The 18,832-nt window shown below is 51.5% G+C and overlaps 5 protein-coding genes across 5 annotated transcripts; 2 read left to right on the top strand and 3 right to left on the bottom strand.

Annotated features, from left to right (window-relative positions):
- Window positions 1-100: 100 nt before the first annotated feature.
- On the bottom strand, window positions 101-3,679 carry HD553DRAFT_342637 (kinase-like domain-containing protein; the record flags this gene model as incomplete). The annotated part of the gene is made up of 11 exons (XM_046182775.1): window positions 101-1,022; window positions 1,087-1,147; window positions 1,208-1,647; window positions 1,721-1,845; window positions 1,916-2,045; window positions 2,135-2,238; window positions 2,322-2,413; window positions 2,519-2,933; window positions 3,027-3,120; window positions 3,252-3,322; window positions 3,512-3,679. 11 exons carry the CDS (start codon window positions 3,677-3,679, stop codon window positions 101-103), a joined length of 2,622 nt encoding a protein of 873 aa, XP_046036379.1.
- Window positions 3,680-4,025: 346 nt separating this feature from the next.
- Window positions 4,026-6,657, bottom strand: HD553DRAFT_312367 (P-loop containing nucleoside triphosphate hydrolase protein). Its single transcript, XM_046180091.1, has 8 exons — window positions 6,438-6,657; window positions 5,932-6,036; window positions 5,671-5,851; window positions 5,376-5,586; window positions 4,883-5,296; window positions 4,599-4,800; window positions 4,439-4,523; window positions 4,026-4,369 (listed from the first exon to the last, which is right to left on the bottom strand). The coding sequence occupies exons 1-8, from the start codon at window positions 6,443-6,445 to the stop codon at window positions 4,343-4,345; spliced, it is 1,233 nt and encodes a 410-aa protein (XP_046036378.1). The 5' UTR covers window positions 6,446-6,657; the 3' UTR covers window positions 4,026-4,342.
- A 684-nt stretch (window positions 6,658-7,341) lies between these two features.
- On the top strand, window positions 7,342-10,299 carry HD553DRAFT_335608 (uncharacterized protein; the record flags this gene model as incomplete). Its single annotated transcript, XM_046182202.1, has 5 exons — window positions 7,342-8,113; window positions 8,287-8,461; window positions 8,640-8,689; window positions 9,027-9,093; window positions 9,423-10,299. The coding sequence occupies 5 exons, from the start codon at window positions 7,342-7,344 to the stop codon at window positions 10,297-10,299; spliced, it is 1,941 nt and encodes a 646-aa protein (XP_046036377.1).
- A 2,004-nt stretch (window positions 10,300-12,303) lies between these two features.
- Window positions 12,304-14,252, top strand: HD553DRAFT_342633 (uncharacterized protein; the record flags this gene model as incomplete). Its single annotated transcript, XM_046182774.1, has 2 exons — window positions 12,304-12,528; window positions 13,563-14,252. The coding sequence occupies 2 exons, from the start codon at window positions 12,304-12,306 to the stop codon at window positions 14,250-14,252; spliced, it is 915 nt and encodes a 304-aa protein (XP_046036376.1).
- Window positions 14,253-14,280: 28 nt separating this feature from the next.
- On the bottom strand, window positions 14,281-17,314 carry HD553DRAFT_312364 (uncharacterized protein). Its single transcript, XM_046180090.1, has 10 exons — window positions 16,976-17,314; window positions 16,857-16,901; window positions 16,713-16,796; window positions 16,501-16,632; window positions 16,174-16,412; window positions 15,842-16,099; window positions 15,625-15,773; window positions 15,145-15,565; window positions 14,947-15,046; window positions 14,281-14,887 (listed from the first exon to the last, which is right to left on the bottom strand). The coding sequence occupies exons 1-10, from the start codon at window positions 16,992-16,994 to the stop codon at window positions 14,628-14,630; spliced, it is 1,707 nt and encodes a 568-aa protein (XP_046036375.1). The 5' UTR covers window positions 16,995-17,314; the 3' UTR covers window positions 14,281-14,627.
- Between the last annotated feature and the right edge of the window lie 1,518 nt (window positions 17,315-18,832).

Here is an 18,832-nt window from a genome sequence, read left to right as displayed (position 1 = left end):
CATAAAGGTCGTCGTGAAGCGCTCATTAGGAGGTAGCAAGGCGTCTGTACGCATACAAGAAAGCTATCGAAAAACGTAAAAGATCGCAGCCGTTCTCTAGCTAAAGCAGTCGATCCACCGTCGAGGCGCTCGGCGACATCAGACCCTCAGGCCTCATCATCTCCCCGCTCTGCCGATTCTTGATGGCGACCTTGAGCAAGTTCCTCGTCGAGGTCGGTCGGAACCCACCGTCCGTAGGGCCTGACGACCTCGGCATAATCCTTTCTCGCGGTGTAGGACTACCAGCTGCCGTCCCCGTCAAGATGGGTCGAGACGGCATGGTCTGCTTGAGGAAAGGACTCGGAATGTCATCGTCGGACAAGCTCCACTTGGCCGGCGTGGCGTTCTCCTTGTAGACAAAATCGGCGGTGGGTAAGGGGATCTTGGACACCTTGCCCCCAGAGACCCTCGGTCCCGCGATCGTCGTGTTGGCATGGTTGAGAGCGGGTCGACCAAGTTTCAGTCGAGCGCCAAAGTCGGTCTGCTTGCCCTCGCCCCGGGAGAAGAGCAGATCGATATCGTTGCAATCGGGTCGTGCCGCCTCGGCCAGCGACTGGTTCAACTTGGCAGAATTGGTAGTCTGAAGCTTGTCAAGGTCGAATCCAGGCTCGCCTGAAAAGTCGTTGGGATGCGACCGCGACCTGATCTGACCGACCGGGGTACCCAAATCCATCATGACCAAACTATCATTTCCACCAGGTACGGGCGAAGACGGGACCGACTCGGCGTCCAACTTCGCACGAGCACGCAGGTCGTTGAACGACTTTGTCGCCAGGCGTCCTGAAGGTCTGAGTGGCGTCCCGTTTTTGGCGAATGTGTCGGATCGAGGACTCGCTCGAGGGATACCGCTTCGTAAAGACGGACTGGCTGAAGCGAAATGGCCTCGAGCAGGCGAGTCTAGGTCCATAAAGTCTAGCGAAGGGTTGTTGAGTGGAGACGATTTTCTCGGTTTACTCGTGTTCAAGACGACATTAGGAACGGTACTAGAAAGGGTGACAGCCGGATGAGACTCGACGAATCGGCCAAGTTTCGGTGCTCTTCACTCACGATCGCTCCTGAAGTGGCGGACGGGCTACAGCTTGATTGACGCCGGATGAAACCGTGGCAGCTGTAAATAGCCTGGTGTCAGCCGTCGTGTTTGGCTCACCCAAATGCTGACAAGACTCACTGGCCGCAGACTTGCTTCGTTCGGGCAACTTGACATCTGACCCGCTCGCCGTAGCCTTTTCCGTGTTCCATCTCGCCATGGCCGTCTCCAGATCCGCACGCCCCGCCTCCAACTCCCGCCTTCCCCAAACCAGCTCCCTCTCCCGACTCGTCAAATCCTTCTCCTTCACCGCCAACTCTGCTTGCCGAGCTTGAATCCGTGCTCGATCTTCCTGAAGTTCTTGCGACATCTTCTCATAGTCGGCATTCAGTTGAGCCCTCTGTGCGCTCATGCTGTCTTGTTCTTGTCTCCAGACCGCTTGGATGTGTTCCTGCTGTGCGATTAGTTCCTGCTCTTTTGCCACGCAGGCTTGCTCTCTTGTTGAAAAGGCCTGCTCTTTTGCTGCACAAGTCTTTTCTCGGGTGATGATGGCCTCCTTGATAGCCACGAGTTGATCCACTCTGAAGCCACGCGTTCAGGTTAGTCCCTGATGCTAAATCTTGGTGTGAAAACGTGACACGAGCGACGACGTACTTCTTCTCAAGCTCGGCGGCGATCCTATCCTGCTCAGCCTTGACCCGTTGTCGATCTTGTTCCTTCTTCCAATGCTTCATATCCGGCGAGTTTTGCAAGTCCCTGGTAGAAGGCCGTCTTGCCGGCTGCGATGTGCACATGCGTGACATCATCAGCTCCGGTCTCGAATTTGCAAGACAAGCAGCTAGCACTCACATCGATCGATAACATCCTCGTAACAAGATCCCTCAACCCCGAGCTGTACGCAGGACCGATCGGCGTCCATTTCGAATGCATGACCTTGGACAACAATTCCGTCTGGGATTTAGCCGAAGCGAATGGTGATCTGTTCAAGCCCGTTCAGACCGGCGATCAGCTTGTGTTTTTGCGGTTACGAAACTTTCAGCACGGCATGCGAGGAGGTGTGGGACTTACGACAGAGTACATAGCTCGTACACCAAGCATCCCAAACTCCAGATATCGCTCTTGTGATCGTACTTGCTCTCCTTCAAGATCTCCGGGGGCATATAGAGCGGAGTCTGCAATACGCATCGTTTTACCAGATGGTTAGTTCGCGGTTTAGAGTTTTAGATGCCCATCAAGAGAAGGAGAGGGGACTTACTCCAACGTATGTCTGTGTGAAAGCACCCGCTACCAAGTTCTTGCTCAACCCGAAATCTCCGAGTTTGATGTTGTCGTCTGCGTCCAGGAAGACTGTGAACCAAACACGTCACATAAATCGAGGGCGACCGGTCAGTTTTCGACTGTCTCGTTTTCAAACCAGTATGAGCCAGGTAAGAGAGGAATATCAACACCCACTATTCTCAGGTTTCAAATCCCGATGCAAAACCTGCCCAGCCGAACTAGCCTTGACGTCCATCCTCCGCCTTGCCGTTCCACCTCCCAATCCCAAACCCAACGGATCTCCGCCTCCAGGGCTGATATCCAACGAATCCAACTTTCTCCTCAAACCCATCTCCCGTCCAGGTACGATGCTCGATTTCCTCTCAAACGATGACCCTGGGATCCCAGTTGCTGTGTCCGGCGAGGTTGAAGTACGAGAAGGAGAAGCGTAAGAAGAAGATGAAGGGAGATGACGGTCTTCGGGATGATGACAGTGATGAAGAGCCTGAGTGAGTTGGATGAAATAGTTCCAGACGATGTGTTCCGGGATGGATTTGCCGCGATGGCGGTACCTGTCGAGGATCTTTCCCAGGTCGCCTCCGCCGCAGAACTGTCATTGGTTGGGCCAAAGGTGATGGTTCGAATGATATCAGGACAGATGCACCACGATATCGATCAAACAGAAAAACTAGGCGAGACTGACCTCCATGATGATGAAACACCTCGACGTCGCCGTATCCATAATCTTGTCGATGAGCTGAACGACGTGTTTGTTCCGTAATGACCCCAAAATTCGTCTACATCCTCACGTCATTTCACGTAATAAACACAAGGTCGTCAGCTTGGTTCTTTGTCCTCGTCATTTTTTAATATGTAGAAGGACGAGGGAAAGAAGGGAAAAGGGAGTACGGAAGGGGGAGAGACTCACACTTCCTCGACCATCTGACGTCGATCTTTCGGGGAGAGCTTAGAATAGTCTAGTTGCTTCATGGCCGCAATCTGGTACAGGCGGAAGAAGCAATGGACGTATGTGTGGTCAGTCACTGTACTGAGTTATACCAAAACCCCAGTCTTTATGCTGAGATAGGTCTGAAGAAGGTCATACGGGTGCTCAAAGGACCTCCTCACAACCATCGCCCTCAAGCATTGCCAATCACCCTGTTTTCAAAGCCGAACAACCACACTCACATATCCATCCGACTTCCTCTGAACCTTGTGTATCACCCCGAAACTACCCTGTCCTATACATTCTTGCACGTCCCAATCTTCCAGGTTGGAAATGGGAGAATAGTCGTCCAGGTGGATGGAAGAGCGTCGGATGGCTGTACCCGGTCGGACTGCGGGTGGACGGTTCATGATGAGAAGGGCTGTCTTGAGTGTATCGCTATGTGTGCATTGTCTGGTGAGTGATGTCTAGTGTTTGTTGCTGTGATATGGATGGAGGAGGTCTAAGTCAAAGGTTGATCTGATCGATGATGCTGATAGCTGATGGATGATGAGAAATGGCCAGAATGGTTGATTCAGTTTCCACCCCCTTTGCCTGCAGCGAGCGAAATACAAACAATCGAGAACAAGTTCGCGTCGAGTCTCTGGTCAAACAGACAAACCCCTTACGTAAGGAATACCGGGAACACCGTCATCTCAGCACGCAGCAGCCGTCGCATCACGTGTCTGATTCTGGATAGCTGGGTTTTCGCAACATCGCTGGCAAGCGATTCCATTGACAGTTCCAATAAACTCAAAACGACGTATCGAAACCTTTCTAGTCCAGCTAGTCCTCAATCGATTTGAGCGAATAGAATGAGAATGCTTGATCAATCTATCATAGTCGTACATCCCAAACAACTAAGCGAGGGGGTAATGAAAAGGTGGGAAGGGGGTAAAAGGAAACAGATCGAGTTTTGAAAGAGGTCTCCAGCGGGGGGGTCAGAGAACAAGGTGTGTGGGGCGAAATGAGGAAAGGTTGTGAAAGGGAAAGGCGGATGGAGAGGATCTTTTGGGGGGAGGTAGTCGACCGACTTAGATGAGGTCGGCGACGTTGAGGGGCTGAAGCGGAAACGAAATCAGTAACGTTACTAAACGAATCAACCATGGTGGATAAACAGCGAAACTCACCATCTCGCTGATCTCGGTGTTGTAGAACTGCTCGATCTCCCTCAACATCTTGACGTCCTCGGTGGTGACGAAGTTGATAGCAACACTGTGCACAACGGGTACCCACAACACATCAGCTACACGTTTCATCAAACTCCTGGGCGATGACCTCGAAACTCACCCCTTTCGGCCGAATCGACCTCCTCGACCGATTCGGTGGACGTAGTTCTCCTTGCTCGAGGGCAAGTCGTAGTTGATGACCAACGAGACTTGCTGGACGTCGATACCACGGGCCAAAAGGTCGGTGGCGATGAGGACTCGGGAAGAACCGGATCGGAACTCCTTCATGACGACCTCTCGGGCCTGCATCTCCATGTCTCCGTCTGCGCAAGATCGATGAAAGATATCACGAGACTGTCAGACGCTAGATCTTACGCAAAACCTCGCGGGCACACGCCAACTCACGCATGGCGGAAACGGTGAACTCCCTCGAGTGGAGCTTCTCGGTCAACCAGTCGACCTTTCTCCTGGTCGAGCAGAAGATGACGGCCTGGGTGATGGTGACGGTCTCGTAAAGATCACACAAGGTGTCCAACTTCCAGTCCTCCTTCTCGACGGCAATGTAGAACTGCCTGATACCTTCCAAGGTCAACTCTTCCTTCTTGACCAAGATCCTGATGGGGTCCCTCATGAACTTCTTGGTGACCTCGAGCACGTCGTTGGGCATGGTGGCCGAGAGGAGGACGACCTGGGTCTCGGCGGGGAGGAGCTGGAAGATGTCGTACATGTTCTCGGCGAAACCCTTGGAGAGCATCTCGTCGGCCTCGTCGAGGGCAAAGACCTTGATGTGGTCGGTCTTCAAGAATCGTCGGTTGATCACTGCGAAGCGGATCACAGTGCAAATCTTTAGCCATCGTGACCTTTTCGCACGACTCATCTCCGCCAACCTGATACTCACTGTCAAAGACACGACCGGGAGTACCGACGATAACGTGAGGTCCAGCCTGCAACTTGGCGATATCCTCCTTGATCGAAGTTCCACCGACACAGGCGTGGCAGTCGACGTTCATGTAGTCACCGAGGGCGATGACGACCTTTTGGATCTGCTGGGCGAGTTCTCGGGTGGGGGCCAAGATCAAAGCCTGGGGCTCTCGGAGGGCCATGTCGATCTAACCCATCATATTTCGCTTGGGATCAGCCTCACTCGTCTCCTCAAGTGGAAACCCATACGCAAGCCAGACAAGACGACTCACCCTCTGCAAGATCGAGATGGTGAAAGTAGCGGTCTTTCCGGTACCCGACTGAGCCTGGGCGATAACGTCTCGACCAGTGATGATGGGCATGATAGCTCGCTCCTGAATGGCCGAAGGTCGCTCGAAACCGTAAGCGTAGATACCTCGGAGAAGCTCGGGCTTGAGCTCCATGTTGTCGAAGCTGTTACCGACAGCCACGTTTCGATGTGTCAGTGCCTTGTTCTCCTGCATGCATATGTTCGAGTTCATGCGGCGGCTCACTTGTCGGTGACGGTGTCCCAGTTGGACTCGATGAGAGCCTCATCGATTTGCAACCCGGAGGTCTCACCGGAACCGGTGGCGGCGGGGGGTACTTCTTTGGTAGTGCTATACAAAGTGACATCGGAATGAAAGGACGTAGGTGGCGGTTAGTGCGTTTGCCTTGGGAAGGAAGAAGGGTAGGTTGGGCTCTGGGCGAGAGGAGCCTTTGGTTTGTAGCGAGAGCAGCAGCAGGACGAGTACGACGTCGGTTTCTACTTGGGATCGAGCATCGTTGATGAATAGCTGGAGGTCGTATGGTAGATCTTGATTGTCGCATGTTGTCCTGCGTCGCCACCTTCACCTCACAGCGTCGAATGTCGTCCTGGAATTCCTCGATGTTCTAGTCGATCGTTTCCTCCTCGTGCCAGTACCGCTGTCCATCCTGCCCTGCTCCCACTTCCTCCTAGAGCCATCCTCTCGCCCAGAAACCCGAGCTGCAGAACCCTTGAGCAGCAGCACCGACTCACTCAGCCATGATTGCAATTATTTCTGTTTTTGTATGTAGAGGTCTCGCTTGATCCTAGTTTTGTCGGAACAAGAGAAATCTCTGCCGCGGTTTTGAAGGGAGTTTTGGGGAGTGTAAGGTAAGTTGATCTAGAGTCTAGCTCTTGAGTGAAAGAAGAGGAGAGTCGGGTGGGTGGCGTGGTGAGGTAGATGTTCGGGGACGAGGATGTCGATATCTCGAGGGTCGTCAAGCGAGGTCGAAGCCCTGGGGGGGTGGCGGGGGCAGGACCGCGCACCAGGAAAAAACTCTGAGAGAGAGCATGCGCGCGCGGACAAAAAGGTTGAAAGTTGAACAGAGACGCGTGAGAAAGCGTAAGAGTTCAGCACTACGTAAGTGTGACGTTAACAAAGGAGGCGCTCGTGGTGGCAAAATCCGCCCGGAAAGTAATGGCGTGCTCCGGTAGATTGCGAACGGTGATCCAAGAGCGTACGGTCGTTCGACATGTATGTTATAAGGCTGCAGTATTGCTGTGCCATGATACGTGTATGTCACTATTGGCATGACTGTGATCCGTATTATCGCGAATCATCATCCTGTAAGAAGCTAATGAATCAGGAAAGGGCGAGAGCGAGAGCGTTCAGTCTATCAATGAGCATCGTGCGTGACGGCACAATCGAGAGGAATAGCGACACGTGATGAGTCCTCTCGCTGTATGGTGCGACCGCACGCCTGAGAACGTGATCACCCCTTACGACTCCTTTGTTTTGCGTGACTGCTTCTTTAGCTCTGCCAACTAGGCCTATATATATATTGCATTCTCTACAGGTTCTCATCTCGCTCTCCCTCTTTTCCGCTCGCTGATCTTCCTCATCATCCTTCGCCTCTCCGAAATCCCTCTCCAGATATTCACGCACAGAATTCTCATCATGTCCAACTGGTTCTCAAAGCTCACTCACCGCAGCAATGCCTTGAAAGACCCTTCGGATGACGGCTCTGCAACCTCAGAGTCATTGTCGAAGCGAATGTCTGTCGATAGTATCATCACCGTTGATGGATTCGACTACATCAAGTTTGATGGAGATACAGACGGAAAATCCACTAATGGAGATACAAACGGAAAATCCACCGCCGCGGTCGAGTCGGACTTCGCAGAGTCTTTCGACGGGCCTTTAACCAAGCCCTCCGCATCCTCAAAGTTAGATATGGTCAACACTGAATTTGTTTCCCGGAAAGAGGATTTCCTTCAGATCAAAATCAAAGACCTAGGCTACACAGTCCTGGAATTCGGATGGCATTTTGCAGCTATCAGATACTTCGCGTCGGACAGTAACACCGAAAAGATCCCAGGTTGGCGCTTCTCGTTCGTGACGTTTCCCCTGGAGGATCGAAAGGGACTATCCATGAATTACTGCGTTTATTGTTTCGAATTCGACCAAAGGGTCCACCCTACGCCCAGAGAAGACTTCTCGATCGTGTACGAGCACACAAAGCCTTCCCTCCCTGAGTTGATTGACGCCATCCTCTACGATCAAGCGGTGATCAAAGAGTTCGGAACAGCCATAGCCCCGTTTGCCGGGCCGTCAGCGCCTGGTTGCATCAGGGAATGGCTTTTGAACATCCGCTCCAAGGGCGAGCCGATACCCAGAAAGTTTTACAATGACGGAGAGTACGAAAGACCGGCCCTGCACACATGCGGTGGTAAAGTCTGCAAGAGATGCGTCTATGTGTAGGCCGACGGACAAGAAGGTCCGTTTCACTTTACTCGTGACACTCAGGATACTGATTATGTAATGTTCGGAAGATATTCTTCTTCCTTGTATGTCATAAGATTCGAATCGTTCTATGTTTCAGAGCATAACCTGACGATGTAGATCATCTTCAAAGAAGGGGATTACCTTCCTTTGAGAAAGACAACCTGGTGGCTCCGGAATCACCAGTCAACTTTCTAAAACGAACGTCCTTTCCTTTGACCAATGTGACCTCTGGAGTGGTGTTCTGGCGGTATCTCCTTGGGCAAACGAGCAAGCAAAAAATCGAAACTGAACAGTGAGCCATAGTAATATGAGTGTCCTTACAACTTCAATTCGTGAGCATGTTGCGTACCCAAGTCATGATCGGATTTGAAGTCAACTATTTTCACAAGTGAAGCTTCACATTGGTTCATCACCGGTTCACCGGACCAGTATTACTTGACTGATTCCCAAATTGATCACGATGATGTCAGAAGGGTTGATCCTCGGCGTCGCCCGAGACCGGATACAACCTTCAACAATGGTGTGTTACGGTACTTGTAATTTGCTGGGTTCATACAGTAGCGTCATTCAACACTTCATGCCAGCAGACGACCCAGAAGAGTCAACGAACAGATCTGTTGTAGTGGTTGATGTATGATCTGCAGGATTACTCGACAGACCGGTTGTTACCCTGACTTCTCCGATCGCTGTAGCTCAGCCTGTTTAGGTCTGTTTCCATACTCCAAGTCGCTATCGCAGTCGATACGCGGCGTTGCGTAACGTGTTGCAAGACCAAGGATCGCTCCCTGACATGAGGACATGATCAGATGACCGACGTTTCTCTCAAAGCTTTTCCTTGACGGATAATGGCGTCACAGGCCTGAGACAGGGGATTCAGGAAGCGGATGTCGCGCTACATCGTGCTCAGACTCGGGCCTCACCATAGTAAATCATATGGAATCACCATTACCACATCCACGTTTACAGCATCCAGGACGCTGTCGATAACACCAGCTGACGTCTTTCTTCAAGGTGATTTGATCGTTTATGGCTTTCCTGAACTAAATCGCTTCCTAGCCCTCTCACTGACCCGGGTCAGGTGACCACTCGAAGGAACAGCACCGAGTACACATACCATTACCGATAACAAAGGAAGCTCTCTTGGTGCCGTCAGGCGCTCACGTGGATTTGCGACCGTCACCTCTGTGGCCTGCGAGCGTTGATTGTCCATCCTTTGTCCTTTTGGCGAAAGCGCTGACTCGCTATATATACAGTAAACCCGTGTACGACCTGCGATGTCGCCGTCAACCTACCACTTATGGGACACAACCACCAGGAGACTCAAGTGAAATGACATCTGACAACGCAATTCCTTCGAGCTCCGCAGATGACAGCAAGCAGAGACGTCGGACTTGGAGCTCGAGATCCATCACGAATCGTTCTCTGTTGCTCTCAAGCAGGGTCAGGAGTTGGACAAAGGCTTCCTCGCTCACGGGAAACCTCACCCCGGACGATGTGACTTTCCGTTCAACTCCAAGCTCAATCCAGACCGGTGACTTGACCGTTGGAAATGCCTCGAACATACCTCCTACTACCCGTGAGGAGGGGATATCCACATCCGATGACGTCGACTTCACCCCATCCGGGTTAGATGGCCGCAAGTTTCAGGGGATGGTGGAAGACAAGCACGCCCTAGAGATGACCACTGGGTTCGACGGGACCGATTCTACGTACTACCAAACCTTTTGGGTGTTAGGTCAGTGGCGAGCGGACATCCCCTCAAAGTCGATTGCTTCGGGATGCAAAGTCCCGCAAGAGCGGGAGACAACAGACAGGTTTAATCAGGAGAGAAAGTACTTTGTACTTATGGAGTTCAAAGTCACTGCCGGTACGGACCTGAGTTTATTGCTTGCCGAAAAAGAATCTCAATGGAAAGTCGCGGAGCTATACTACGGCACGCAAGAAACTGCCAAGTTCAGGAGATTGGTGGAGATCTGGGCACCAAACTGGATAGACCGGGGCACGTTTTTGACCCAGCAGGTGAAGAGATCGGTATCTCTGGTGGGACCAGGTGGTAAGGGAAGCTCACTACCTAAGAAGGTTACAAGCTGGGCGAAACGTGGTGCGGAAAAACTTCAGCTAGATCTATAGTGAAGCTTTCCTTTTCTATTGTCGTGTGAACAGGAAATTGTCCATGTTATGCTTTCATAGTAGGCTGTATGATAGCAACGTTTCAATCGGTTCGATATTTCATTTGTATTTCTGTAACCAAGGAGGCGAATTTATTTCATGTTATCGAAGCCTATTGGATCTGGTGTCAATTCGGTATGCCTGTCGCATACATCGCTTTTACCTCAAGGCAGATTTTCTCAAGGTTGGACAGGTGAAGTGGTATTTGAACAGCGTGCTTCATCCGAGAGTCCACAGGACATGCCGTCGGAGTACTGCAATAGATCAGCTAGCCGGCTTATATACGTGTATTGTTACATTGTGATGATTCTGTATTGCGACGCGACGCCACGATTGACGCTTATGCAAGCGACAACTGGGTGGATCGAATGCGCCAGGTGGCAGATGGGGTTTCGCTCCTTCGTACGTGTACCTATCGCGCGTTCAAGTGCTATTCACTGCCAACTATGCACTGGCTACTTTAGTCAGTTCAGTCTAGCCTAGATGTGGAGCGGAAATGATTCACGATCGGCCAGCCTTTCCGGTTGACACGCCTATACATGTGCCAGGTCTGTGAAATCAGTCCACAAAACGGGGCGATCTCATGAAACTTGCTCCTCGCCTCTTCCGTATTCGTTGCCGTCAGTGGAGTTTTTTTCCTGTCAAGACTGAGTCATCGTCCCCTAAATTATCGAGATGCATGTCTGCGACATCTTACAAAACCTCCCGCTCTGACAAGAAGCAGATGCCGTCCGGCCAATCCAATGCCTCTCGAGGGTCATGGTCGTCTTTCGGGAAGTGACGAACGAACAGTGTCCTCAGAATGCATGGAGGATACCGATCTCTCCAGAAGATAACGTTCCGCTTTTCAAAGCCAAGTCGTGGTGCCTAGCTTGTCGCTGCGGTTGCATTTTGAAGGCGATAAGGAAGATGAACTGGTCTATCAATTGCCCTTCGTCGGCTCGATACCCAAACCCGTCTTGATCTCGTTGCTGAAGTTGGCAGAGTCAAGGAGACAATCAAGAGAAAATCGCAATGCGGATTCCGCGCCAATTCGGATCATCCATACCGAGGCTGAAGAGGTCGAACGCGATATTGAAGAACGAAAGGACGTCACAGCGCCGTCACCATTCCTCAGAGTGTATCTCGAACCACTGCACTTTGCGGTGGTCGGTCGCTGTCCCACGTAGCTATTCGCTTGTATCAACCCCAACACATGTGTCCCCTTATTGAAATCATTCTGCGTTGAAAGCTGTTAAATCTAATCTGAGTGCACATACTGCCGCCAGCTCCTGCTGCAGACCACTTTAGGCCCTGAGCCTGCTCAACCAGAAACTTCGATGCACTTTGCTATTACATCAACTCGGTGTCAATCCCTATCACTAACAGACAGAGTCATGGTTTAGCAGAAGAGCAGACCGCTTAAACATCAGGTTTAGATTCAATTCGAGGCATTCCGATGTATCGAGAAAATCTGCGAAATTTGGCTTGCTTGTGTTACCGTAGCAAAACCTTCGCAGTAGTACACACAAGGCGCTAATGGAGATACCCGCAGGTCCAACAGTCTGGAGTATCGATACCTGATGCACCTGACGGACTACCGCTTGTATGGTCACCTGGTGCAATACAAAGGGGTCTCTAAGCAACATCCAAGGTGGATGCTGACGACCTAAAGGACTCAAAGGATGATCACGGGGCCAGGTTGTGGAGTCACGAGGCTGATACTGTAAACAAATGTCGCAGCCCCTCACTTCCCCCCGTGTTATACGAAAGGTCACGAGGATGCGGTCCCATCGTCGCTCCTTTGTGATACGTGGTACGTCACGCGATAGGGAGGCGAGCCAGGGGCAGACTGCGTTCCGTCAGACTATATAGTCAGTTTCAGCAGACGCTTGATACCGAGAAAGACGATCCGTTAAACTAATCAACATCCATACGCATTTGCCAACCACCGATTGTCACCCGACGTCATATCCATACATCAACATGCCCAGCATCGAAACCTCCGAGACTGGAGCCACCGATAACTCCAACCCCTTGGCAAAGTCGGGGTCTTCGGGAGCCTCCAGTTACATTTCTTTGTCCCCTCGAGGGCCTTCGACATCGGGATCCATCGCTGCCGAGCAGCAGGGAGAAGGCGCTGAGAGAAAGAAGATCCTACCCCGAAGTCTACTCCCAAACGGACACCTTTTCCATTTCGGGTGGCACATCGTGTGCATCCCTTTCAAGGAGCCGGACGAGATCTGTCGCTTTACGTTCATGACGTTGCCTCCTCCAATTCGAGGCGCTGACCCCGGATTCTGCTCGCGGAAAGTCTACAAGATGGGAGGGGATGATCGATGCCTCGATCGTGAATGCGTTGTCCTCTTTACGATGGATTCGCATGAACACGAGAAAGAAACGTGCGAATCGACGCATCATGATTGTTTGCACTACCAACTCACGTATGGCTCCGTGACCCAGCGAAACTATAAGGCCGCCGTAGAAGACGGAGTCCATGGGTGGCAAGGCGATGCGGCGGACGGGCGGCTTTGCTTTCTCTCCATCATCCACGGTTACAAGATAGAAGGGGAAGCAGGGGTGTATTCGAACTTCGCACAGGCACAAGGCAAATGACTGTCGAGTACGCATGATCAGTTCCCTAGGTTATCAAAGCAGTAATTGGTTTGCGCATCTGTCTGGAATTTCCATTCCAATCAACATCTATATTTCGAGGCGTCTACGCAATTTGATTCGAGATGAGTCCTGGCTTCATGTTGGGCCAGCATAATCACAAATCAACCGATTCGTTTCGCGAAATTTGAAAGATGTAGTAAGGCCACTTAAGAACCTTGGTCTGCGATCGGAACATGACTGTCGCGCGCGAAGTAGCAGCGAGATCTTTCTTCATCACCGTCCTCATTATCAACGCTCTCAGCCACCAAGCCGTCCGAGAATCAACTCGTCCGACAACTCGATTGAATAACAAAGGAGAGATCGTGTAGAACCTTTACGATTCTTGCCGCTGCTCGAGCCAAACGAGCGGATGACGCAAGGATGTCGCCGCGTTGGGGCCGCAGAGAGATGGCACCATCTGACTTTGAGATTTGTCATTGACAGCTTCTTGACGCTCCTTTTATCGTTCGTGATACCTGTTGGTCAGGCTCTCAAGATCTCTACAGCATATAAGGCTGGTCTGCGGTCGCTCCTGTCATTCTGGCCCTCTCTCTCCTGGGGACACGTACTGATAAGTGCCGCTCATCTAGCCCAAGCAGAACGTATCATATTTGAGAAACAAGAAGGTAGGCGTCATGACCAACTGGTGGCAACGAATCAAGAGATCAGAAAGCTCGAATCGCGAGATATCTGTCAATGTCGTGTCAGGGCAATCTGCGCAGACCCCTACTTACGAGACGTCGGAATCTGATCACCGGAACGCTTCTACTGCACCCCTGAGTTTCGGAGGGTGGTCTCGGCAGCTAACAACTGGACGGACGATCGATGAGCAACCGGAACCACAAATTCCAATCGACATCAACGTCTTGAGGGCCACAAAGCTCTATCGGATCGGGTTTCACTTCGTCAGTATCGACCTGATCGATTGGCCTTCTGACGGGAAAAGCAATCACAAGTTCCGCTTTATCGTCGCCACGGTGCCTTCGGCATCGAGATATCTGTCGCAACAGTACAGGAGCAACCCTCACCTCGTTACTGATACCGAGACTCTTCCCGCTAAAGACTACGTTATCGCTTTTATGCACGAAGGCGAATCCTTGCGCGGTTGGACCCGCGAGCTAGAGCTGCATGAAGGGCGTACCTGGCTCCAAAGTCAGTTGAAAAAGTGGGCGGGGTATTATCCACCCATGCCCCATCAGGACGAGTTTGGCATCACTTATGACTGGATCCGCGAGGCTGCAGGTTATGATAAAGCTAGAGATATCTATCCAAGAGATTAGTCTTTGTACGTATAACACAGGAAAACCGATCTGTAAAGTGCAGTTTCGCATGTGGCCACCAAGGTTCTTCTGCATGGGGGAGGAGGGAAGCTTCGGTCACTAAGCGGACCGATTGGCCTGACGTTGCCTGTCTTTACGGAATCTTTGCTGCTCTTGCGGAGTCAGTTTGTGGTAAAAGATCTGGTCGTCATTCATTGCAAAATAAGTTGGGCAAGATAACTAGCGTGAGAAAGCGATGCGAATGACCTGACGATGACGAGATTCGCCCATCAAAGGAGGCTTTGTGACCTAAATCGCGCTAAGCTGCGCAGCTGAGACGCGATCGATCTGGTCAGCGGAAGCAATTTCTCTTCCCCCAGCGACCGGTTAGCAGGATCATCGACGATTGCCTGCCATCTCGCCCTCGGTGAAATCGTGCAAGCTTCTCGCCCATAAATTACTGCGAGGCTCGGACATCTGCTCCAGCAGCTCAACCCCTCCACGCCCTACAGTCGGGCTGAGCGACAGCCAATACGCAGGGGAGGTCTTCTCCTGGCGACTCCCAAAGAAGGTTTTTTCCTGTTTCTGGGAGCCAGCGGAAATGTCCACTACGGTCGACATGTTCATCGAACCGCCGCGATCGACAATTTCGACAGCTACAGATTCAAGCGATAGAGTCAATTGACAAACATAGATTCTTGGCTTGACAACGTACCACGTTCGCGGTAATCTCCAGCGTTGGCCGAACCTCCGAGGCTTCTCAACTTGATGTAGTTCCGAGGCTCAGCTCGCTGGAAGATATCGGAGATTTCGAGCTGTTGACGAATCAGGTGGAGCACAACACATCCGCCAGGTAAATGATCAGACCACGGTAGATGTTGTCAATGTCACATGGAGGGTAGAACGAGCTTACCTTGAGTATCACTATGTATTCGTGTGTAAGCTTAGGGACCAGAGCGATGCGATAGACACCCTGCACCAATGACCCGTGTCTGTGACGACGAGCTTCCGTAGGCACCGCCAATCTCAGACGAGAGGGATAGGAGAATGTGGCCCAATTGGGCTCGACTTCAACGCAAGGTTGAGGCGACCAAGGTTCGTACCGGATTACGCGTAGACCAAAGGTGGTGAAAAGTCGCTGAGCCTTCACCCTGCGGTTCCGGTGGTTAGGCTCTTGCCAATTATAGGTTGTCGACCCTTCATGACTTCTCGCTGCGCTGATATGGGCGCCGGGTGTACTATCGAGGCTCACGCTTGTAGAATGACTGCGTGTATCACTTTCAACACCGCTTCTTTGCAAAGCGTTTGGACCCATCGAATCGATCCAGTCAAAGCTAGATACAAGGCGCTTAGGGGTTGTTGAGTGGACGGCAAAGCGAGAAAAAAGGCTCACCCTGACCATCGATCCACGAAAAGATCTTGCTCCCATTCCATTGCGTGTAGCGCTTGGGTGATTTTGTGAGACCGGCTTGTAAGAGAAGGTTGTACGGACCAGTGATGTTGCATCGTCACGTCTTCGTCGTTTCCGTCCACAAGTTGTACCTGTGTGGGAGATGACGATAGTCAATGCTCATGCAGCTGACTCGAGAGAAACATCGAGGGACAATCACCGTGACACGCTGCTCGATATGAATCGGCCGACTGGAGGCTGTGGTCGAGAAGGACTGCATGTAGGAGATTTCCCTTCGGTTGTCTTGACGTAAGGGTTGTGCCGCAAGAGCAATCGAAGGATCCAAGTCGTCAGAAGCTTCGTTTCCCATTGTGGTGGGACGGCTACGAAATCCTGAATTGGAGCCGGAATGGGCCGTTTCATCGCCTTGTGTAGCCAGGTGATCAGTCGCGATGACACCGCAAATATCCGCTTGGGTCTGATTAGACGCAGCAAGGAGCAAACATCAACGAAATGATCTCGACCGCCGATCCACTCCCCAACTGAACTCACCGACAGCTCAAAAATGATAGAACACTGGAAGCGATCCTGCATGAGAACGCCTAATTGCTCGATCTCCGGCGTATACTGAGCGCCAACAAGCACGAGAACAATGTCACCCGCTGCCATGACAGTTGCGCGATTGACGAGTCCGCATGAAGTGGGGAGTACCCGGCATTGGAGCTCAGTGATGTTGTGAGTGTCCAAAGCTTCTTGGAGGCCGCCGCGATCCAACTCGGCTTGAATCTCACCTGTAGAAAAAGTAGGCACACATGCGTGTCGTCAAGGATGACTGGGATGACTCTCAAAGATGGACTGGGATGACTCGTAGATGCTCACCCAAGAGATCCGGGTCGACGGTGACTATCCTTGTCCATGAAGTAACATGCTCTTCTTTGGTCTCGAAGCATTGAGACATACCTCCTACTCGTGGGCTCATTGCGATGACGACGGATTGAGCGTATTTCTGGTCTGCAAACCAAAGAGAAACGGAACCCCATCCAGAGAAAGTCGGCAAACTCAAGCTCGTACGACAACTTGGTTCATCTTACGGAGTATCCAGTTCGATAAGAGTCCTTTTTCAGGCCAAGACAACGCGTCGAGTACTTGGTCATGATCGCCGAATACTTCCCTCCCTGAGCACATAGCAAAGTCATGAGCTGCTAGCAAATCACCGTCTTACCGACCCCGCTTACGTTCAAAATCGTCTTTGCAGCTGCTCAACTCTCGCATAAGGGTCGCTGCAAGGGTACCATACATGTTTTTCGATGTTGATAATGCATCGCTAACCCATGTCAAGCAAGTTTGTACTGACCGCATGTTTTTGGAACCATCTTCCCGATGGATTCATCGAGAACAGATGTTTCTTTCTGATGAGATCGTCTTTCCGAATCGATCTCCTCGTCCTTCTGCCTTTCCTTCAAATTCCTGTGCAGGCCTTCGAGATCAGACCATAACCGTTGCTGAACCTCTTCGCTGCATTCACTACTACTATTGTTTTATTATTATTTGTAGCATCGAGTGGCGAGTAGAACTATCAATCAATCATCATCGATCACCTGACCTGCAGTACTCGAGTAGTATATCATTCGAGATTAGCTGCCGAGATTTGCTTCCGCTTGGCCTTCGTGGTGCTGATTGCGTCATGATTGGGATCACTACTGCTAGTCAGACATTTCCACAACCATATGCCTCCCGCTCATAACATACTATTTCCCATCCCGAGATAGGCGCGGCATGGCCTCGAACGGCGAACAAGTGGGAATTCAGGGAGCCGACCCGACGGAAAAACTAGACCATGACAATCGAGGCCCTACCCGCAGGTCTACTCGGCCACGGCCCACATGTAATTAGTGTTGGCAATTGTGAACGGCGACTAGTAAACGCGCGATTAGACGCGTCTAATTTTTTTTTTTTTCCTGAAATTAGACGTGAACGTGAACGGCGAGTGATTAGACGCGTCTAATTTTGAACGGCGTTCAATAAACGCCGACTAAACGTCTAATTCTATTGAACGGTTTCATTCAAACGTCGAGCATAGGACAATGTATGAACATAAAGAAGCAGCCCCACTATAAACCCGGTTGTACAAGATCATTATAAACACGTCTAATCGACCTCCATGCCGTCGGTGTCCTCTTCTTCTTCGCTGGACTCGATGGTAATAACCTCCGACTTCTTGGTCTTCTTCTTCTTGGCCGGCGACTTCTTGGGCGTTTTGAAAGTGCCCCCGACCTTACGCTCGGTCGTCTTTCGACCCGGTTGTTTGAAGACGTCGACGAACGCCTTCTCGCTCAAGAAGTCCTTCTTCATCCAATCACCGACACACATCTGTTCCTTCGACGTCGAAGGGTTCAAACGGGTCCGACGAGCCGAGAACATCAAGCCTGCTTTCGAGAAAGCTCGCTCGACATCGACAGAAGTGGCTACAAATAGTAAATGGTTAGCTATCTGAACGCGTTCAAACATTTGAACGTCTAACTTACCCGGTGTGCCAAGGACGTCCAGCGCCATCGATCGCAACCCACCCAACTTCGGCTGATGAGCCCACCACACCAAGGCCGAGTCGTTGAACGGCGGGACCTTCAAATCGGCCCTGGCCGCGTTGATGAACTGGTCGAACTCGTCCGGTCCGTCGACGGGCTGAACGGGCATCGAGTCGATGTACATGTCGAGCTCGTCGGTCACCTAGGTTGTAACGACAAACGACATCAATAACCTAACGTCTATTCAAACATGAACGTTTAGAACCTTACTATGTGATCGTTCGGCTCGGCAGCCTTCTGTTCCGGGGCGAGGCGATAGTGCTTCTCCCACATCTCCCGACCGACTCGTACGGCCTCGGCCTGCCACTCCGGCAGCCACTCCGCTCCCTTCATATAAGCGAGTCGGTACCCGGGATGAAGGACTAGACGTTTTGTAAAGGTTGATAGTTGCACGTCAGTGATAGGAGGAAATACTGAACGTTCAAAATTAAACGTTTAAGAAAACTTACGCAAGGCGATCCTGTACAAGACACTCTCGTCGGTCTTGCTGTAGTACTTGTCAAGGAGTTCTTGGCCTCTCTTGATACCGTACTTGAGCGCCAACTTGCCCTGATCGGGGCCGCCTCGCATGCCGTCAAATTGACGCGTCAACGCGTCCATGACCGGGATCACTCCCGCGATGAAGG

This window comes from Filobasidium floriforme (genome assembly GCF_021052385.1).
Source record: "Filobasidium floriforme strain CBS 6241 chromosome Unknown HD553scaffold_12, whole genome shotgun sequence".
Lineage (NCBI taxonomy): Eukaryota > Fungi > Basidiomycota > Tremellomycetes > Filobasidiales > Filobasidiaceae > Filobasidium > Filobasidium floriforme.
The sequence above is the reverse complement of the archived record's forward strand: the minus strand, read 5'-3'. Positions and strand labels throughout refer to the sequence as shown.